The 17,136-nt window shown below is 45.2% G+C and overlaps 1 protein-coding gene across 1 annotated transcript in view; it reads left to right on the top strand.

The window, feature by feature from the left end:
* clasp2 (cytoplasmic linker associated protein 2) overlaps positions 1 to 17,136 on the top strand; it is a 39,163-nt gene that overhangs the window by 12,667 nt on the left and 9,360 nt on the right. The window contains exons 8-29 of the mRNA XM_061822696.1: positions 3,814 to 3,929; positions 4,833 to 4,931; positions 5,009 to 5,101; positions 5,235 to 5,380; positions 5,467 to 5,602; positions 5,848 to 5,918; positions 5,983 to 6,042; positions 6,699 to 6,776; positions 6,866 to 7,033; positions 7,257 to 7,297; positions 7,487 to 7,651; positions 9,678 to 9,779; positions 9,915 to 9,941; positions 11,017 to 11,043; positions 12,026 to 12,199; positions 12,414 to 12,458; positions 13,626 to 13,733; positions 14,013 to 14,075; positions 15,050 to 15,156; positions 15,231 to 15,254; positions 16,071 to 16,226; positions 16,941 to 17,032. Coding sequence (XP_061678680.1) covers positions 3,814 to 3,929; positions 4,833 to 4,931; positions 5,009 to 5,101; positions 5,235 to 5,380; positions 5,467 to 5,602; positions 5,848 to 5,918; positions 5,983 to 6,042; positions 6,699 to 6,776; positions 6,866 to 7,033; positions 7,257 to 7,297; positions 7,487 to 7,651; positions 9,678 to 9,779; positions 9,915 to 9,941; positions 11,017 to 11,043; positions 12,026 to 12,199; positions 12,414 to 12,458; positions 13,626 to 13,733; positions 14,013 to 14,075; positions 15,050 to 15,156; positions 15,231 to 15,254; positions 16,071 to 16,226; positions 16,941 to 17,032 — 2,098 coding nt within the window. The remainder of the gene's footprint in view (positions 1 to 3,813; positions 3,930 to 4,832; positions 4,932 to 5,008; positions 5,102 to 5,234; positions 5,381 to 5,466; positions 5,603 to 5,847; positions 5,919 to 5,982; positions 6,043 to 6,698; positions 6,777 to 6,865; positions 7,034 to 7,256; positions 7,298 to 7,486; positions 7,652 to 9,677; positions 9,780 to 9,914; positions 9,942 to 11,016; positions 11,044 to 12,025; positions 12,200 to 12,413; positions 12,459 to 13,625; positions 13,734 to 14,012; positions 14,076 to 15,049; positions 15,157 to 15,230; positions 15,255 to 16,070; positions 16,227 to 16,940; positions 17,033 to 17,136) is intronic.

The raw sequence follows: 17,136 nt of genomic DNA, 5'->3' as shown, positions 1-17,136 counted from the left end.
CTGCTAACGCCAAACGGTCCCCATCAAGCTTTAGCTCCCACTTTTTGACATTTAGGTTGCACTCTCAGAACTTTTTAAAATTCCAATAACCATTTCTAGAATGGCCACACCCATGAAAGCAAGATTCAACTACTGTAAAAAAAAAAACGTGGCAGAAGGTGTGGTTCAGAGTCTGTTATGGAGCCCAAAACCGAGGCACGTTAAGGAGCGTAAATGAACATTACTAACGTTCATGAAATATTGATATATTTGACTTGACTCCATTTCTGTAAAAACTAGTATCCCAATGTAGTAAGGATTGTCTTTTACATCACTGCGATGCACCTCCCCAAAATGGAGGTAGCCCATTTTTTGTTGTCAGTTGCTCAGTTGGCGATGTGCGGTAAACGTCACCATTTTGTCCAAAAAACCCGGCGTACAGGTCGAACACATTTTGTCGACTTTCAAGCCGAGCACAACTCGCAGCTTTCATACTTTTGGCGTTGACAATGACTGACACACTCGCACACACATTTGCAGACAAACTCATTCTGGTCCAGTGCCTCGGCAGCATGACCCCGTTTCCAGCGCTCGGCGCGTTGCCAGGGGAAAGCTGTGCTCCCAATATTATGCTTTATTCCCCCTTGCCGTCTCTTGCGATGTCAAATTATACGTGTCTGTCTGTCTGTCTGTCTGCCTGACTGACTGACGGCCCGTCTGCATGAACGTGCAGGCCTGTGTTTTCAGTCACATTTTGATGGGACTTTGTGAACAAAAGAGTCGTCGTTGCTATTTTTGCTTGCTGCGGTGGTTGTGATGTGCTCATTTTGTGTCTTTAGGAACAAGGCATCCACGTGCTTGCAAATGACTTTTAGTTGACGTCTATCCTTTCGTCAATGACTTGATTCTGAGTTCATCTGAATTCATCAGGGATGTAAAGGGACATATATTCGGATCAGAATTTATTCAGGTCGTGGGGCCTTGCGATACGAGTATTAATAATTCCGTGACCACACTCGTTATGCAAAACACTCATCTTTTCCAGTTTTGCCAAAAAAAAAAAAAATTATAGTGTAATGACATAATTGGACAAAGTGTTAAGTTTTGCCACCGTTTTTGCAACCATTTAGTGGACATTGTGATGCTCCTTTTGGTGTGTGCGCCTTGGCCACCAGGGGGCAGTGTACTACAGACCATTTTACAACTGATTCAATAAGTAATAAGTTGCACGACTATTATAAGAGTCGTTTTTCACAGATGGTAAAGAACAGACCTGTGAATATTAGTTGCGCTGTGTGGCTGGAATTGTTTTAACGGCATCAGGATTTGCATTTTGTTCTGTTCCTGTATTGTTTCCATTGGGAACCTAACTGGTACTTTTAAATGCCGTTCATTCATTCAAAAACTTGATCTATCCCCCCCCCCCCCCCCCTCCAAGTTGTTCCATAAGCCGTACCAGCTTGGCGTTTCCCTCCTAATTTTTCGACAGCTCATCTCCTAAAATGTCTGTCCTGTGTTACCACGGCAACGTTCCCCCTGTCCATCTCGGTCCTTTATATTGTGCAGGTTGTTTCTCCTCTCATAACAGAAGATTAGAACAATGTGTCATAAGTGAAACCAAGCAAAGAATTATTGCTGTGTATCCGGCCTTTTTCTCTATTTTTACATTTTTTTTATTTTGCCTCTAATGGTGAGTAACTGGCCAACTCATGTCACCATGGCAACCGTGTGTGTGTGTGTGCATGTGCGCTTCTTGCCTGGTCTGCGCTCATCTTTGCCACCCCCTCGTCTCGTCTCTCTTTCTCTTTGCCTTTTGTCCACGAGCATGGACACTCGGCTCGGGTCTCTTTGGAGGACCCCCCCCCCCCTCCCCTCCCCCCATGCCGCGGCTAACCTAAATATTCAATACAATCGACCAATCAACTCGACTCCTGTCACAAGCAAGATGAAATCCCTCTAAAAAAAATTTCCATGATTGTAATGACAAAAATGCAAGAAAAACACACACAGAGTATTTGAAATAAAAAAATCCACTGTCATTGCCATTATATTTGTAATGTGCAGTTTTTGCACGAAAATTGAAAATTAATTTGATTCCTCTACCGCCACAGTAATTTTATTACAAATAACGGCGACAGTAGTGAGCATGAGCAAAAGGAAAACAATCCACTACTGCATATATTGTACATTGAGGAATTTTCACAACGAAACGTACATAAATTACACAAATGATAGAAATAAAAAGAATATGCAACCATTTCAATTGTATTTCAAATATGCAAAATGAATTTTAATTTGTGCAAGACAACAAGCTTTACTTAAAATTGCAACGACTACAATGATTGTGTTGAAATGAACAAACGGCAACCACTTTTGGATTGAAAAATTGGTAATAATAATTAGCCAACAGCCGAAGTACATTTTCAAAGATGTGGATGGATTTGTATTTATGCTATTTTTTTTAATCACCCTCTCTCACTTTTTTTGCCACTTGCTATTGTTCAAACGCGCCCAAAATTGTGTCGTCGTCATCGGTGACGAAGTTAGCTTAGCTTCGCCGGGAACCGAGAGAAGAAACGCGTTCAAATTCCGAGGCAGAGTTGGCGTGCGCTGCCTCCACAGTGGCTGCAACAGCATGATGTCACCTCTCTTCTGATTGGTTGGCCAAACGCTGGCAGGGAGAAAAGGGAGGGGAACAGGAGAGCTCGGGAAGAGGAGTGAAAGAAAATGCCGGCACCGGCAGGGGCGCGGGGCTTCTATTTTGTCGCGGCCGTGGCGTCGTTATTGTGAGGCCGGGGGTCCGGCGCAAGAGGGGCCGCACGCTTCCGCCGGCACGCCCTCCTTCAGCATGAGGCGACTGATCTGTCAGCGCATCTGCGACTGTGAGTGTGGAGGCGGACCTGGGCGTCGTTTGCATGGGCGATTGGCCCTTTTGTGCGGTTCTGATGTGCGCGTGCGGGTCAGCCGGTCGGCGTTTGTCCGCGTCCGGCGTCCCTCCGTCGCCGTCATATTGTCTTGCAGTGGGTTACGTTTGTTGGCGCTAGTTTCCCAGCTGGACTAATATGTACCGGTTACAATTGTGTTGTTGCTGTCACGATCATCGTGATCTTCATTTTGGAGTTGATCATTTTTTGCAAGTTTTTCTTCAGACCATAGAAAACATTTTCCACTCGTAGCTATCTGAAGCTAGGTATGGGTTTGCAAAAAATGTAACTTTTTTTTTTTTCTTTTAAATTTCATACACAACTTGAGATTCAAACAGTAAATTCACATCTCCACATTTCATAAAATGCACCAGTGTGGAAGATTGTAAGCATACTTGGTTATTTATCGTCAGAACAAAAAGAATATTGTGCACTTAAAACAATCGCAGAAGTTTGCCTTCTCTGAGCTTAATGCTAACGCACAATGCAAAATGCCATAGACAGGCTAACCAGTAGCATTGCCGTTGCAGTGTTGTAACCCTTCGTGCAGTGGGTATTTGAACACAAATGGTGCATCAACACGTGTAGACATACAATAACCGCGGCATATATTTATCCTCTGTGGGGAAAAACAACCAACATTACCACAGTTTACGCAGCAGTTGTGAAAATCTTCATTGTTTGTGTCTTAATGACTATTGCACTGCCCTCCTGTGGTCAAGTCACACAAGAAGCTGATCAGATTTCCCCGTGTCTGGTACCTGTCAAAGCCGGCTTCATTTCCCAGCGTTTTCCTGTGTTGCTGTTTTGGACGTAGTAACGAAGGCGCATGCAAATAAACGCCTCCTCTAGTGCATACACGGGACAATTGTGAATCACAAGTTAAAACCGCTTTCCCTCCTCTCTGCAGATCGCAGTTTCGACGACGACGACAGCGTGGATGGGAACCGCTCGTCGTCCTCGGGCTTCAAAGTCCCCAAAGTCCCCAAGAAGACCGGCGACTCTGGGGCGCCCCGCCGACTCAGCGCCGCTAGTGGAAACTAGGTTGGCCACGCTGCTGCTTGGAAATATGACGACTTTATGATCGCCATCCACCGCATTGCCTCGGAAACACTTGAGCAGCTTTCTTTCTTTCGCAATCTTGCGATATCCTTCCTCCTCAAGATGTATTGATTCTCTACCACGTGATGTTCCCGTATCAATTTTACATGAAAGCAGTACAGTTCATTTCACCGCACAACGGTTCGATCCTAAAATGCAATTGTAGCGTCAAGCTAGTGAGAGAATTAATGCAATTTGAAAGGCTCCCACACACTGAGCAATGAAATAAAAATAAAGCACAGTTTTTGGGGGTTTTGCAATTGTTTTTGTGAGTGGACAAACACGAATTGTACGCTGATTTCAAAATTTGAATTGCATTTGTGCGATGTAGCGTAATGCCGCCCCACCCGCCCCCACGTTAGCAGGATCTGTTATGCTAACGTAAAGCAAGGTAGCTTGAGCGGCAAAAGCGATCAAACTGGTCGAAGGAATTTAAACATGGCCCCGTCGTTGGGTGGGCACTATTTCGTATAACGACATTCCAGAATTTGCTATGCTAATCTTTTAATATCAAATGACAGACGACGACAAACGTTAACATGCTAGCAACTTGCTGCTAACGTACGAGTATAGGAAGAGCGAGAGGAAGACCAAAGAGAAGGTTTATGGATGTGGTGAGGGAAGACATGAGGGCGGTTGGGGTGTTGAGAGAGGAAGATGCAGGAGATAGGCTAAGATGGCAAAAGATGACACGCTGTGGCGACCCCGTACGGGACAAGCCGAAAGGAAAAGAAGAAGAAGATAGGAAGATGGCAACCTGAAAAATGCGCAAGCAGATTTTGCGGACTCGCAGTTCAAATGTTTTTATCAAAGTTTTAAAATGGCGAGTCGCTCATACGTCGTATCATTGCAGGGTCCAAGGAGAGCGCCGGGGCTGTGGATGAGGACGACTTTGTCAAGGCCTTCACGGATGTTCCGACTGTCCAAGTAGATTGACGTCTTTGAGACGAGATGCTTTTCTTTGTCCTCACTTAGGTTTAATAGATTTTTTTTTTTTTTGGTAGATCTACTCCAGCAGGGATCTGGAGGACAACCTCAACAAGATACGGGAGATCTGCTCTGACGATAAGCACGACTGGGACCAGCGGGCCAACGCTGTAAGTAATTCCCGCTGCTATGTCTTGTCCACACTGTTTGTGTATCTAATCAGCTGATATTAACCTTTTTCCCGCAACGTCTGGGGGGATCAATGTAATAGTTTGTGAAAGTTCGATTTTTTTCTGTCCCCAGATGAAGAAGATCCGCTCCCTGCTGGTGGCCGGCGCCACCTCCTACGACTGCTTCTACCAGCACCTCCGCCTCCTGGACGGAGCCTTCAAGCTCTCGGCCAAGGACCTGCGATCGCAAGTGGTCCGAGAGGCCTGCATCACGGTGGCGTAGGTGTCGCCAAACTTGATATGTTCCAGCCTATCTTCGTATGGCGCACTTGAGTCTTATCGTGCCTTATCGTCTTTACATCCAGCCATCTGTCTTCCGTGCTGGGCAACAAATTCGACCACGGCGCTGAAGCCATCGTTCCCGTCCTCTTCAACCTCATCCCCAACTGCGCCAAAGTCATGGCCACCTCCGGCGTGTCAGCCATTCGCATCATCATAAAGGTAAAATATAGATTTTAGTCTCTTTTTTTTTTTTGGGGGGGGGGGGGGTGGGGGACGACTAGCTTTTCGAGATTGAGCCAAAGCTTGGCAGATTTTTGACACATTCATTATGAAAAATGCTCACATTTCAAAATGTATGTAACGGTGTTAAAAATCTAAATAAAATGCTGCACTTTCCATGTAGACATTGCTTTCTAATATTCTGTTGATGATGTCCGGCGGGCCCTGTTGTGTTTTTCTTCCAGCACACTCACGTCCCTCGACTCATCCCCTTGATAACCAGTAACTGCACATCCAAGTCTGTGGCTGTCAGACGGTGAGACAACGTCATCACGCACTTTTAAAACTGCGTCACAGTTATTAAAATATGTCTTCTTTAGGCGTTGTTATGACTTCTTGGACCTCCTTCTGCAAGAGTGGCAAACACATTCTCTGGAGAGGTGAGCGCGCGCTCCATATGGGCAAAAAGTTAAGGGGGGGGGGGGTGGCCATTTCATCTGCAAGAAGTCAATGTGAAACGAAACATTATGTAACTCTTTCACACTTTTTTTTTTCTCCATGATAAAGCTCATTTTTGTATTTTTCTGTAATATCGGGACTGTTTTCTGTATATTTTCTTTTCTTTTTTTTATCTTCAATTTAGTATAGTATAATACTATTGTAATTATTTGGTCAGCTCTTGCTTTTTAGCTTTTTTTTTCATGAAATATTCTTTTGTAATATATTTTAGAAAACTTGTGTAATTTCCCCATTTATTTTTTACATTTTTGGGGGGATTTTTGTTCCAATATTTTGTATCAGTGTAATATTTTGTGTGTAAAACTGTTTCTTTTCCTTTTTTTTCTATCATTGAGCCAACATTTTTGTAATCTGTCCTATTTTTTTGAGGTTTTTATTTTTTTCATATACTTTTTTTTGTTTTAATAGTTTATATTATAGTGTCTTTTCTTTTTCGTGTGTGTATTTTTTGTCTAATGTTTTTGGGGGGTCTAATATTTTGGAATTTGTTGTTTTAATACTTTAACCGTGATCAAGTTTGGGTGGCTTTTTTTCATTTTTTTAACACACACACACACACACACAACTTCTGTCACAGGCACACCGCCGTTTTAGTGGAGAGCATCAAGAAGGGAATTCGAGACGCTGACTCGGAGGCTCGAGTCGAAGCTCGGAAGTAAGCTCCGTTTGGAAAATGTTTTCATCTGAGAAAACCCGAGTCCTTTCTTTGCCCCACCGTCTGTTCCGCCCGGCCTTTTCGCGCAGGGCTTACTGGGGCCTGCGGAACCACTTCCCGGGGGAGGCGGACGCGCTCTACAACTCTCTGGAGTCGTCGTACCAGCGCACCCTGCAGTCGTGCCTGAAAAGCTCTGGCAGCGTGGCGTCGCTGCCGCAGAGCGACCGCTCGTCCTCGTCCTCGCAGGAGAGCCTCAAGTAAGTCACATTTGGGGAAAAAAGTAAGTGGCGGAATTAAAAAAAAAAAAGGAAAAATTACGACAAAAGTGAGACCAAATATTCCACGAAAAACACTTCTACCATCATACAAATATTTGATGAAAATGGAAAATATATAAAAAATTAAATTCTATATAGATACTGATGATGATGATGATGATGATGATAATAATAATAATAAGAATGTCTCTTGCTTGTGCAGTCGTCCGCTGTCTTCAAAATGGTCGGCGCCCCCAGGGCGAGGTGAGTCCACGAACATGGACCACACGCGCACACACGGAACAGCTCATCCCATTCATAATCACGCTTGTTTAAGACCCATCTGTTGATTTTTGTACTGTGATTCCTGCATGGTTTTTTTTTTTTTTTTTTTTTTTTTTTTTTTTTTGGTCATGAACTTCCTCCCACTCCTCCCCCTCGGCCCCCCGCCAGTCCCGTCGGGTTCAAAAAGCGGCGGGACGGCGTTGTCTGCGGCCTCCCTGCAGCGCTCCCGCAGCGACGTGGACGTGAACGCCGCCGCGGTGGCCAAGCACCGGCACACGCCGCCGGCGCCGAAGGGGTCCGGCCGCCTGCCCCCTGGCTCCTACGCCTCACTGGGTAAGGCGGGGGGGGGGGCCCTCAGTCGAGGCGGCGGCCGCAACGCTGATTTTCCTTTTTGTCCTCCATTTCCTGTTCTTGTGCTTTGCATGTCATCATTGGCTGCGTTGGGAATCATTCACTCATTCCTCTTACGACGGAATCGCGACGTCTCGGGATTTACAAACGACTCAATACGCTCGATTTTTGACACCTTGTGTCGCTGTTTTTGGCTAGCCAGTGGTCCTAACATTTTTGAAATACATTTTAATGTCTTAATTGGTATACAAGTGTATAAGGCTGACCAGTTTTCAATCACTTTTTATTTTGATTTATTTTGTTAGCTACTTTTTGATTTTTAAATAATTAAAAAAAAAAAAAGTAAATCTTAATCATTTATTTTTGTAATACATTCTTTTTGGTGGGGAGAAGGTATAAAAATATTTTACTCAAATTCCGTTTGTTAAACTTGAGATTTTTTTCTTTTGATTTAAGAATATTTGTTTTATGTTTTTTTAAATTCATTTTGTCTTTTTAAAAAAACTTAATTAAAACAAGAGTACTGTTAAACTAATCATTATAAACAACTATGGCAATGCTGGTCCACCATCCACAGTAAATATTAAAAACACATTTTATAACATCATGTTACATTGAAGTCTGTACAGCTTTGCAAAAGTAATGCAAACTTGTACTTTTGATGCCGGCCCATCATGTTTTTTTTTTTTTTTTAAAAGCCTTTTTTTCCCCCTTTGGCTTTTTCTGTATCAGTGCAATGCATCATGGGATTGCTTTTCTAGCGACAGTTGTTCCGCGTTAAGGGTACTACCGCGCGTTAGCGATAGCGGCATTCAAACGCAAATGGCCACCTCACGCGTCCATCGGGAGCGATTCGGAACCCAGCCAACGTGTTTCAGTGCATGTTTGAACGTTTTTTTCACGATTTCTGCCGGAGTTACTAACATACACTTCTCCTTTTTTTTCTCTCCTCTTTTTTTGGCTTCAATTCTTTCCATTTTTATCCTTGCGTTCCACGTTTTTACTTTCCTTGATTGTTTCTTCCCCATCCTCCTCCCTCGCTCCTGTAAAGATGATGCCTCTGATAAAACGGATGGTAAGATCATCTCTTCCTCCTCTTCCCTTCACCCGCTCTGAACGGCGTGCCACACAGCGCCCCCCGCTGTCCGTTTTGAACTCACGCTAGCACGCTAATTCTTTCCCTTCACCTAATTTGAAAGCTTCATTTCTTTTGTGCTTTTAATGTTAGATATTTACTTGTTGTGTGTCTGTCCTCGATTATGCAACGTAAGCGATTTAAAACATGGTTTCCTGGTGCTTTGGGTTTAGAGGTATGGCTTCACATTGGCAACTTTTGGAGGCTGTAGGTGTACAATTATGGCTGAGATTCTTTATGTACGGCATAGTTTTATAACCTTAATACTCCAAAATCTTGTTATCAACACAATATTTGAGCCCTGATTGCATGATCACTTCACTAAAATATTTTCTGGCCTTAGAGAAGCATTTATGATGTGATATCTAATGGCAGAAATTCTTCAATCGATACATTTATCTGACTGTCTTATATACAGAAACAAAAAAAGTTCAACTTTTATATAGAATCCAAACGTGCAGCCCTATTACACAGAACCAAGTGGCTTTTCCACGGAACCCAAAGTTGCATTTTAACCTTCACTGCCAGTCCTCCACGTTAACGTGAATTATTGAATTCAATAGCGGTGAACGCGTTTAACACAGAAATATGAATTTATGCTTGAAATTTAAGTCACATTTTCTCTTGTCGGTGATATAATCTGTGAATAAGACCCATTTCGTGCTTCTAATTTGATATATGGAACCCACTGTATGATTTTTCTCTCTCTTAATGTAATGCAAAGCTTCCCGCCCGCCCCCCTTTAAATTCCCCAACCCGCCGGAGCTTTTGCGCTTCACCCTTGACCCTCAGTCGCTTTTCGCTCACGCCGTCCGTCCAGGAAGTGTTTTGTTTTTGGAGCCGCGTGTTTGAAAGCGTGCGACCTCCCCGCAGGTCGCGTGCGCACCAAGCAGCCCTTGACCACCACCGGCAGCGCGTCCAGCCAGGTGGACTCCAGAGGACGCAGCCGCACCAAAATGGTCTCCCAGTCACAACGTATGTTTTACCTCCTTCGCTGCACGACCAGCGCTACCGTGGGTGTGGGTGTGGGTGTGGGTGTGCGTGCGATGTTGGTGCGGGGTTGCTGTATCTGTTACCCTCACGGCAGTGGCCATGTTTTTGTGCCTTCAGGTTCTGACGAGTCAGATTGCACACCAGGTACTCCGTGTGCGTGTACGTCAGATGTGTCGAAATGTGCGTGTTGTGTGTAACGGTGTTGTTCCACAGGGGGGGGGATGTCGGGCCACATGCTTTTGCTTCTCATACAGGTGTTTTTTTTTTTTGTTTTGTTTTTTTTTTTGATGTGTGGGTATTTTTAGGAATACAGTGGAACCTCTGAGGTCACTTGGGAAAATGACAGGAATACGGATAATTTTATCACGGACTTAAAATGAATTAAAAGGTGATGGCGTACAAAAGTGGCCCCCTCCATGTTTGCTTTAGCCACTGTAAGGGGCCTGTCTGAGGGGCCATTTTGGAACGGGAAAAAAAAATGCAATCATTTTTCCAGTTTTTGTGCGAGTTTTGTGCTTTTTTTTTTTTGCTCTAAAATGTAAACCAGTTTTTCATTTTTAAAGTTTGTGATTGCACCCATTTTTTTACATTCTTAATTGTTGTTTAAGTTAACCCCGTGTAAAAATAACGTAACTGGCACAGGTAACAAGTGACACCGAGCGAGAGACGTCTTCTGGAATTTTCCTGAAATTGCTCTTCCCCAAAAAAAGAGTGAAAAAGCAAAATGTCGTCTTTTTACGACGCAACTTTCAAAGTTTTTCTCATCTTTAAAGGTGACTTTTTGCCCCTTATTTTGGCGCATTCCATTTCAGAGGTTCCACTGGGTGTGTGCGCGTGTGCATGCGATGTTTCATCTCAGGGCTTCCGTGCAGAAAACACAAAATGGTTCCAAACGGTCGAGGCAACATTAGCAAAGACACGAGTCATCTCGTCAGATGGACGAGCGGAGCTGTCTGCTACTCGTGCCATATACAAAAGTGTCTTTTTTTACATTTTTTTGCCGTTTTCCCACATTGTGCGGAGCGGCTCCGGTTTTCCGTCCCGACGTGCGCCGCCTCTCCCTGACCTTTTGCCGTTTTGTGGCCTCCTCATTGTTAGTCGTATGAAATTCATCGCTTTCAGAGCTTTTCCCATCGTTTCTTCCAAGTTCGCCATCGTTCACCTTAGTTTAATCTGCTGTTCCTTCCCCCGCCCCCCCCCCCCCCCCTCCACGGCTCAGGATCTCAGTCTGCTACCTCCGCCGGTGGTAAGAGTCTTATCGCCTCCTTATTGCTTATTTAATTGGTTAGAAATCCCCCCCACCCCACCCCAGCCCGCCCCTGCTTTTCTACCCTCCTTCCTGGCACTGATGGTCACCCGAAGTTCCTTGTTCCCCCCCCCCCCCCCATCCCCCCACCCCACCCCCTCACATCCTGGCCACTGCATGCTGGGGGTGCTCGTAGGCATCAGTGAAGTTTTCACCGCACTCCACTCGCTGCACACTTTAGGCTGGGGCTCAAATTTCCTCATGTCCAAATTATTCCGAAATCTACTTGAGAAAAATGAAGGCCTCGTTCAACCCTACTGGAAGTGTAGCAAATTTTTTTGAAGCACTTATTTGAGCAGCAAGCAGCACCAAGACACCTTGCAGCAATTTGTCGCCAAATACCTTAAAAATCCTCTTAAAAGAATTAAAAGCAAAGCAAGGAGCCCCCAAATAATCTTTTGCTCAGTTGGCTACTGGAAGTTCCTCAGTTGATGGTTGCTTGCGTTGACGCCGCTCAGCCCATTTGAACTTTGTTGCTAACAAAAACATCAGCACTTCGCGACGCAAATCTCATCTGCCGGCTCTGTGATGAGTTTGTCTGTTAATCGAATCAAGAGCTCCCGTCAATTTTCCATTAGCCCCAGTTCATTATTGGCCTGAAAATATGTAACGTGTACATATAACCGGTGCCCCACCCATCTGCAATTGAGTAAAAGAACACCCCCTTGGCCACTGTTTGGACATATTTGGTATCAAAACCGCATTTTTCTAGTCATCTAACACTCCCGAATCTTACTTGTGTTTTTAGCGTAGTCGCGTGCCATTAGCTGAAATGTTGTGTGTGCGTGTGTGTCTCATTGCTTTGTCCTTGAAGGAGATGAAAAGTTGGTTTGCACACACGATGACATGATGGCCGCGTTACTATCAATACTGTCAATTTTTACCGTCGCTCGTCTTAACTCGACGTCTTCTGTTCCCGAAGCGGGCAGCCGCAGCGGCTCCCCCGGCCGCGTGTTGACCACCACGGCGCTCAGCACCATGAGCTCGGCGTCCCACCGGGTGTTGCCGGGCACCGCCGGGGACGGGCGCAGGCGCAGCCGCATCCCCCGTAGCCAGGGCTGCTCCAGAGACTCTTCCCCGACACGCTTGTCTGTCGGTGAGTACTCCGACTCCCGTGTTTTTTTTTTTTTTCCGGAAGTATTCATCGCGCTTCACTTTTTCCACATTTTTCTCCGAAAAGAAGAAATTCTTTTTTTCCTAAAAATTGGACACTTTTGGGCCAAAACGCGCTTTCTGGGATTGCAAGTGTTTTCAACCCGCTCCCGCTCCCTGTCTGTTCTCCTCTCTCTTCCCACGTGGCGCTTCCGCAGCTCCCTCCAACATTAGTTCGGTCTACAACGGCGCCAGCAGAGGAGGTAAGACCGTTCCCCGGAACCGCCGCCACCCCGCCCCCTCAATGTCATCCTTCCGGCCGTCTGTCCGTCGTCCCGACTTCCTCTCGTCGCAATGCGGACGCATGAACGTTGCGTCTCGATACTAACAAACGAGCCTCCTCGCGTAACGTCAATTTGTTAGAATCCTTATGATGCAGCCAGCAAATAACCCTGATTGGCTGAACAGCCGCCGACGTGCGACCAAGCATTCCGTCCTTTCCCACCGCACTTTCAATTAATTTCACCTCCTTTGTCCTTGTTTAGCGATGACCGAACATGCGGGATGAATTTAGTGAGCTTGTCCACATTTCAATGACAAACGATTTTGTTTTGGAATGATGACTCAGTTTGACTCGCCGTTCAGTTGATGCGGACGTTTCAAGATCAGCGCGCGCACGCGTGCGAACTTAAGTGAGTTTCCAAAGAAAAAGATGGTTTCTGAAAAAGCCCCAACAATATCTCGCAAAAGAGGAACCTGGTTTGTGTGCTATCACTTGAGTCGAAAAGACAAAATGTTAGTTTTTATTTTGACTCATCTGATAAGGCTGTATTTTTTTTTATTGTTATTACTATTTTTAGCCTCTGTGCCTTTTCATTGATCTGTAGCCAGTGTTCAGATGACGCTTCTTCATCAAAGACAATAACCACCGGCAATACCATCTCCTCCAGGTGTTCAAAGTTGTTTCCCAAAGCTTTCTTCTCCTTTTATTAGTTGCTATGCAACCTGAAGGGCACACACAATGGAAACATTCAGCAGCTCATAATTAATGCTGCTTGACGCAACCTCGTAGTCTAGGTAACATCCCGCGTGACATTCTACCGGGTTCTCTTTTAAGTCCACTGCCTTTTCCTCTACCCGGAGGCATCGTGGCATGCTAAACATTATTGTAATTATGCAACCCAGTGCCGGCAGCGACAAAATCAAATGATTAAAAAAAAAAAAAGAATGAATACAGAAGAAGCTAATCTGCATTTTTACTTTCAACTTGAAGTTGAGCGGTGTTGCCGTTCCTTTCCTGATCCCACATTTTCCTCCTCCTTTTCCCTCACACTGACACTCTCTTCTTTGTCTTTGACGATATTCCTCTTCCTTCTTTTTGCGACACTCTCAAACATCCCCCCCCCCCCCCCCACCTCGGCTGGCGTCAGCCCGGGGCAGCCGCATCCCTCGGCCCAGTATGAGTCAGGGCTGCAGCCGAGAGGCCAGCAGGGAAAGCAGCCGGGACGCCAGCCCCGTACGCTCCTTCACGCCCCTCGGTGAGTTGCAGTAGTCGGACACCAACCACCCACCCCCCCGTATCCCCCCCCCCCCCCACCCACCACCACCACCACCACCGCCGCCGCCACTGCCCGCCGTCCACCTTTGGAAAGGGTTACAATTCACGATAAAACAAGCCAAATCCCTTGCATGTTTATCGGGGAACTTCTCCAATTCTGCTCACGCCCTAACCACGGAGCAACGCGGGGGGGGGGCTAACGTAAAGTGTGTGTGTGTGTGTGTGTGTGTGTGTTTGTGTGTATGAATGTGGGTTGCAGCCACGCGGAGCTACTCTCGCTCCACGGGAGCTCTCCACACACCCGATGCTTTTGGGGCCGCAGGTGAAGGCTGAGTACCTCTATTTTTTTTTTTTTTTTCTTTGTACCGCAACCAACCAACCAACCAACCACCCAAATGGCCTTGATTTCACATATTTTTCTTTTCTTTGCTGCACCGCTTTTCTCTTTCCTTCTCCTTGCCTTCTTAAAATTAATTTCCATTTTTTTTTTGCGCATTTAGGATGCCAGCGCCTTTTTGTGGAATCGCATGTTTCCTCCCCATTTTGTTAGAAATCATTGTCAGTTGTGTACAGGTTAGCAGCAAGTGTTTCTTTTTTTAATCTCAAAATACATTAAAGGACTTATTATTATTTTACAGAAACTTTAAAACTTAATATTTGCCTGTTGAAAAAAAGATTGCGGCGTTTGGATTCTACAAATTCAACCTTCTGTAAAGTAACATGATAAATAAAACATACAAGGAGAAAGCGTGAGAATTTTTCGTTTTGTTTGAGTTTGTAAAGACATTTTTAGCACATCTAAATGTTAGTTCACTCAATAAATATTTAAGTTTGTTCATGAAAATGCAGATGTGAAGTACTTCTCGGAAACGAGGCTGATACCGTTCAACTCCATTTGAGGTGAGCAATTCAGAGAGAAGTAAAATATCGGAGCATTTTTCGTATCATACTGAAAGTGTTAGTTTCATTTCTCCTACACGTTCATTTGCAGGCTTCTTCCCATTTCTAGCGTAAATGTTTTGAGTTTTTCCCCAAAATGCAAGACGTGACTTGAACACAACTGCAAATTCATCACCGGACATTTTCCCGTTTTTTCTTTCAGCCAATTTTTTGTCCTGGAATGCAATCTAACCGATCATAACATCAACTTTTGAGTTTTTGTCTGGGACGAGTCATCATTCTTTGCATATTTTTTTTTTTTGGAAGTTTTATCCCAAGCATGTCAGGCATGTCCTCCTTTGTCGGTTCCTCCTCGCGTTTCCCCTCACGTTCGTCCCGTCTGCTTCCGAACCGCAGGCTCGAGTTTCGGCATGGGCCAGTCCAGCCGCTTGTCCTCCTCTGTCAGCGCCATGAGGGTTCTCAACACGGGCTCGGACGTGGAAGAGGCACTAGCGGACGCCTTGGTATGGAAACCGTAAGCGTGCGTGAACGTGTGCGTCAACTAACCCTCCTTCTACCTCTCGTTTAACGCTGTCAGCTGTTGGGAGACATGCGATCTAAGGTCAGCCTCATTTTCCCCCCGCCTTGTTCCTTTTTGGTTTTGTCTTGCCTTGTCGTGTGTGTGTGTTTACTACTTAGAAAATCACCACTTATGTATTTCCAACAAGAGGACCTGAACCTTTATTTATTTTTTTTTTTAAACTTGGTATTAACAGCTTATTGCTACATCCCAAAGACATGCGTTAATTGGAGACTCTAAATTGCCTCGTCGGTATGATTGTGAGTGTGAAAGGTTGTTTGTTTCTATGTGCCCTGCGATTGGCTGGCAGTCAGTCCAAGGCGTACCCCGCCTCCTGCCCGATGATAGCTGGGATGGGCTCTTGCAGCCCTTTTGAGGATAAGCGGCTAAGAAAATGGATGGATGCATTGTGGCTCGTTGATATTTATCGCCTCAGTGAGGCCACAAACGAAGCTCATTTCTTGAGAAAAGTCGTGAAAATGGCTGCAATGAGCCTCCAGTCATATAGGGGGCGGTACAAAAGATCTAAAGCTCTCAAAGCAACATTTCTGCCATCCGTGTTTTATGGAGGAGTCATGAAAAATGACTTACTCACGCACTAATTATGACATTGTCATTTGTGGGAAAGCAATTTTTTTCACAGTAGATTATTGGTTTAGATGTTTTACTTTGTAATCATGCAACAGACGTGATGCACTTCTCAAAAGGAGCGCTTATACAGCGTAACGTTAGTTCCGCGATTCACAGGCTAGCAATATTTTTGAGCACTTTTTATTCCTTGAATAGCTGACTGGCATTCAAAGCAAAATAAATAATTCCCGCCTGTCTTTCTTCCGTGTTGTTTTGTTTCTCCCACAGAAGAAGCCGGCGCGGCGGCGGTACGAGAACTACAGCATGTACTCTGACGACGACGCCAACAGCGACGCGTCCAGCGCTTGCTCGGAGCGATCGTACAGCTCCCGAAACGGGGGCGCCATACCCACATACATGCGGCAGACCGAAGATGTAGCCGAGGTCAGTCCGTGTGTGTGAATTACGGATACACGGATAATATTTCGGTGCCTTGACTTACAACTTTAATTTTTTTCTGTGAGCATGTTGGTATCTCAAAACACTCAAATCATCTTTCCCCATAGTAATGAATGAAAATTCCATGAATCCGTCCAGGACCACAAAAAAACACTAAAAAGTTTTCCAATTTTTTTTTTTTTTGCTCGGTAGAATGTATAGTATCAAACTATATGTGCATCATGATTTAATGCGTTATTTATTTTAAACAGCACATTGACTTTGTTCTCCTCCTTTTGGTCTCTTGGCCACCAGGGTGCAGTACAACAAAGGAATACGTGCATATATTTGTTCACTACCTGCCAAACTGCCCGTGGTCGCAATTCATGACCAAAAAAAAAAATCATCCCAGCGATAACTCGTATCTTGGAAACCAGACGTTGCGTAGCGCATCGCCCGCCGGAACGCCCCCCCCCACGCCGCGGCTTTGCCACGGACCGCAACTGGCCCGGCTGGAGCCGAGCAACGCGGCCGGGGAATCTTGGTGCTTGTCCGACGGCCTCCGTCGCTGCCCAAGCATCCATTTTCCAGCTTTTGTTTACTTGAACTTACCTCCTCCACCTGACCAGGATACAGTTTTTCAGTCTCTGTTTGTTTCAACTTCCACCAAGGCAAAATCAATAATGAGTGAAGCGTGCCTGATGTTTGTGGACTGCCCAGGTGCTGAACCGCTGCGCCAGTGCAAACTGGTCCGAACGGAAGGAGGGTCTACTGGGCCTCCAGGCCCTTCTAAAGAACCAGCGCACCCTCAGGTGGGTCGCCCGTAGTGGCATCAGCCCTGCATCTCTTAGAACCGCCAACAATCCTTGACTTCTTCCCTCCTTTTTAAACAATTTCTTTACATATTTATTTTTTA

Source organism: Syngnathoides biaculeatus, chromosome 1, assembly GCF_019802595.1.
Source record: "Syngnathoides biaculeatus isolate LvHL_M chromosome 1, ASM1980259v1, whole genome shotgun sequence".
NCBI classification, from domain to species: Eukaryota; Metazoa; Chordata; class Actinopteri; order Syngnathiformes; family Syngnathidae; genus Syngnathoides; species Syngnathoides biaculeatus.
This window is presented reverse-complemented; position numbering and strand designations above follow the sequence as displayed.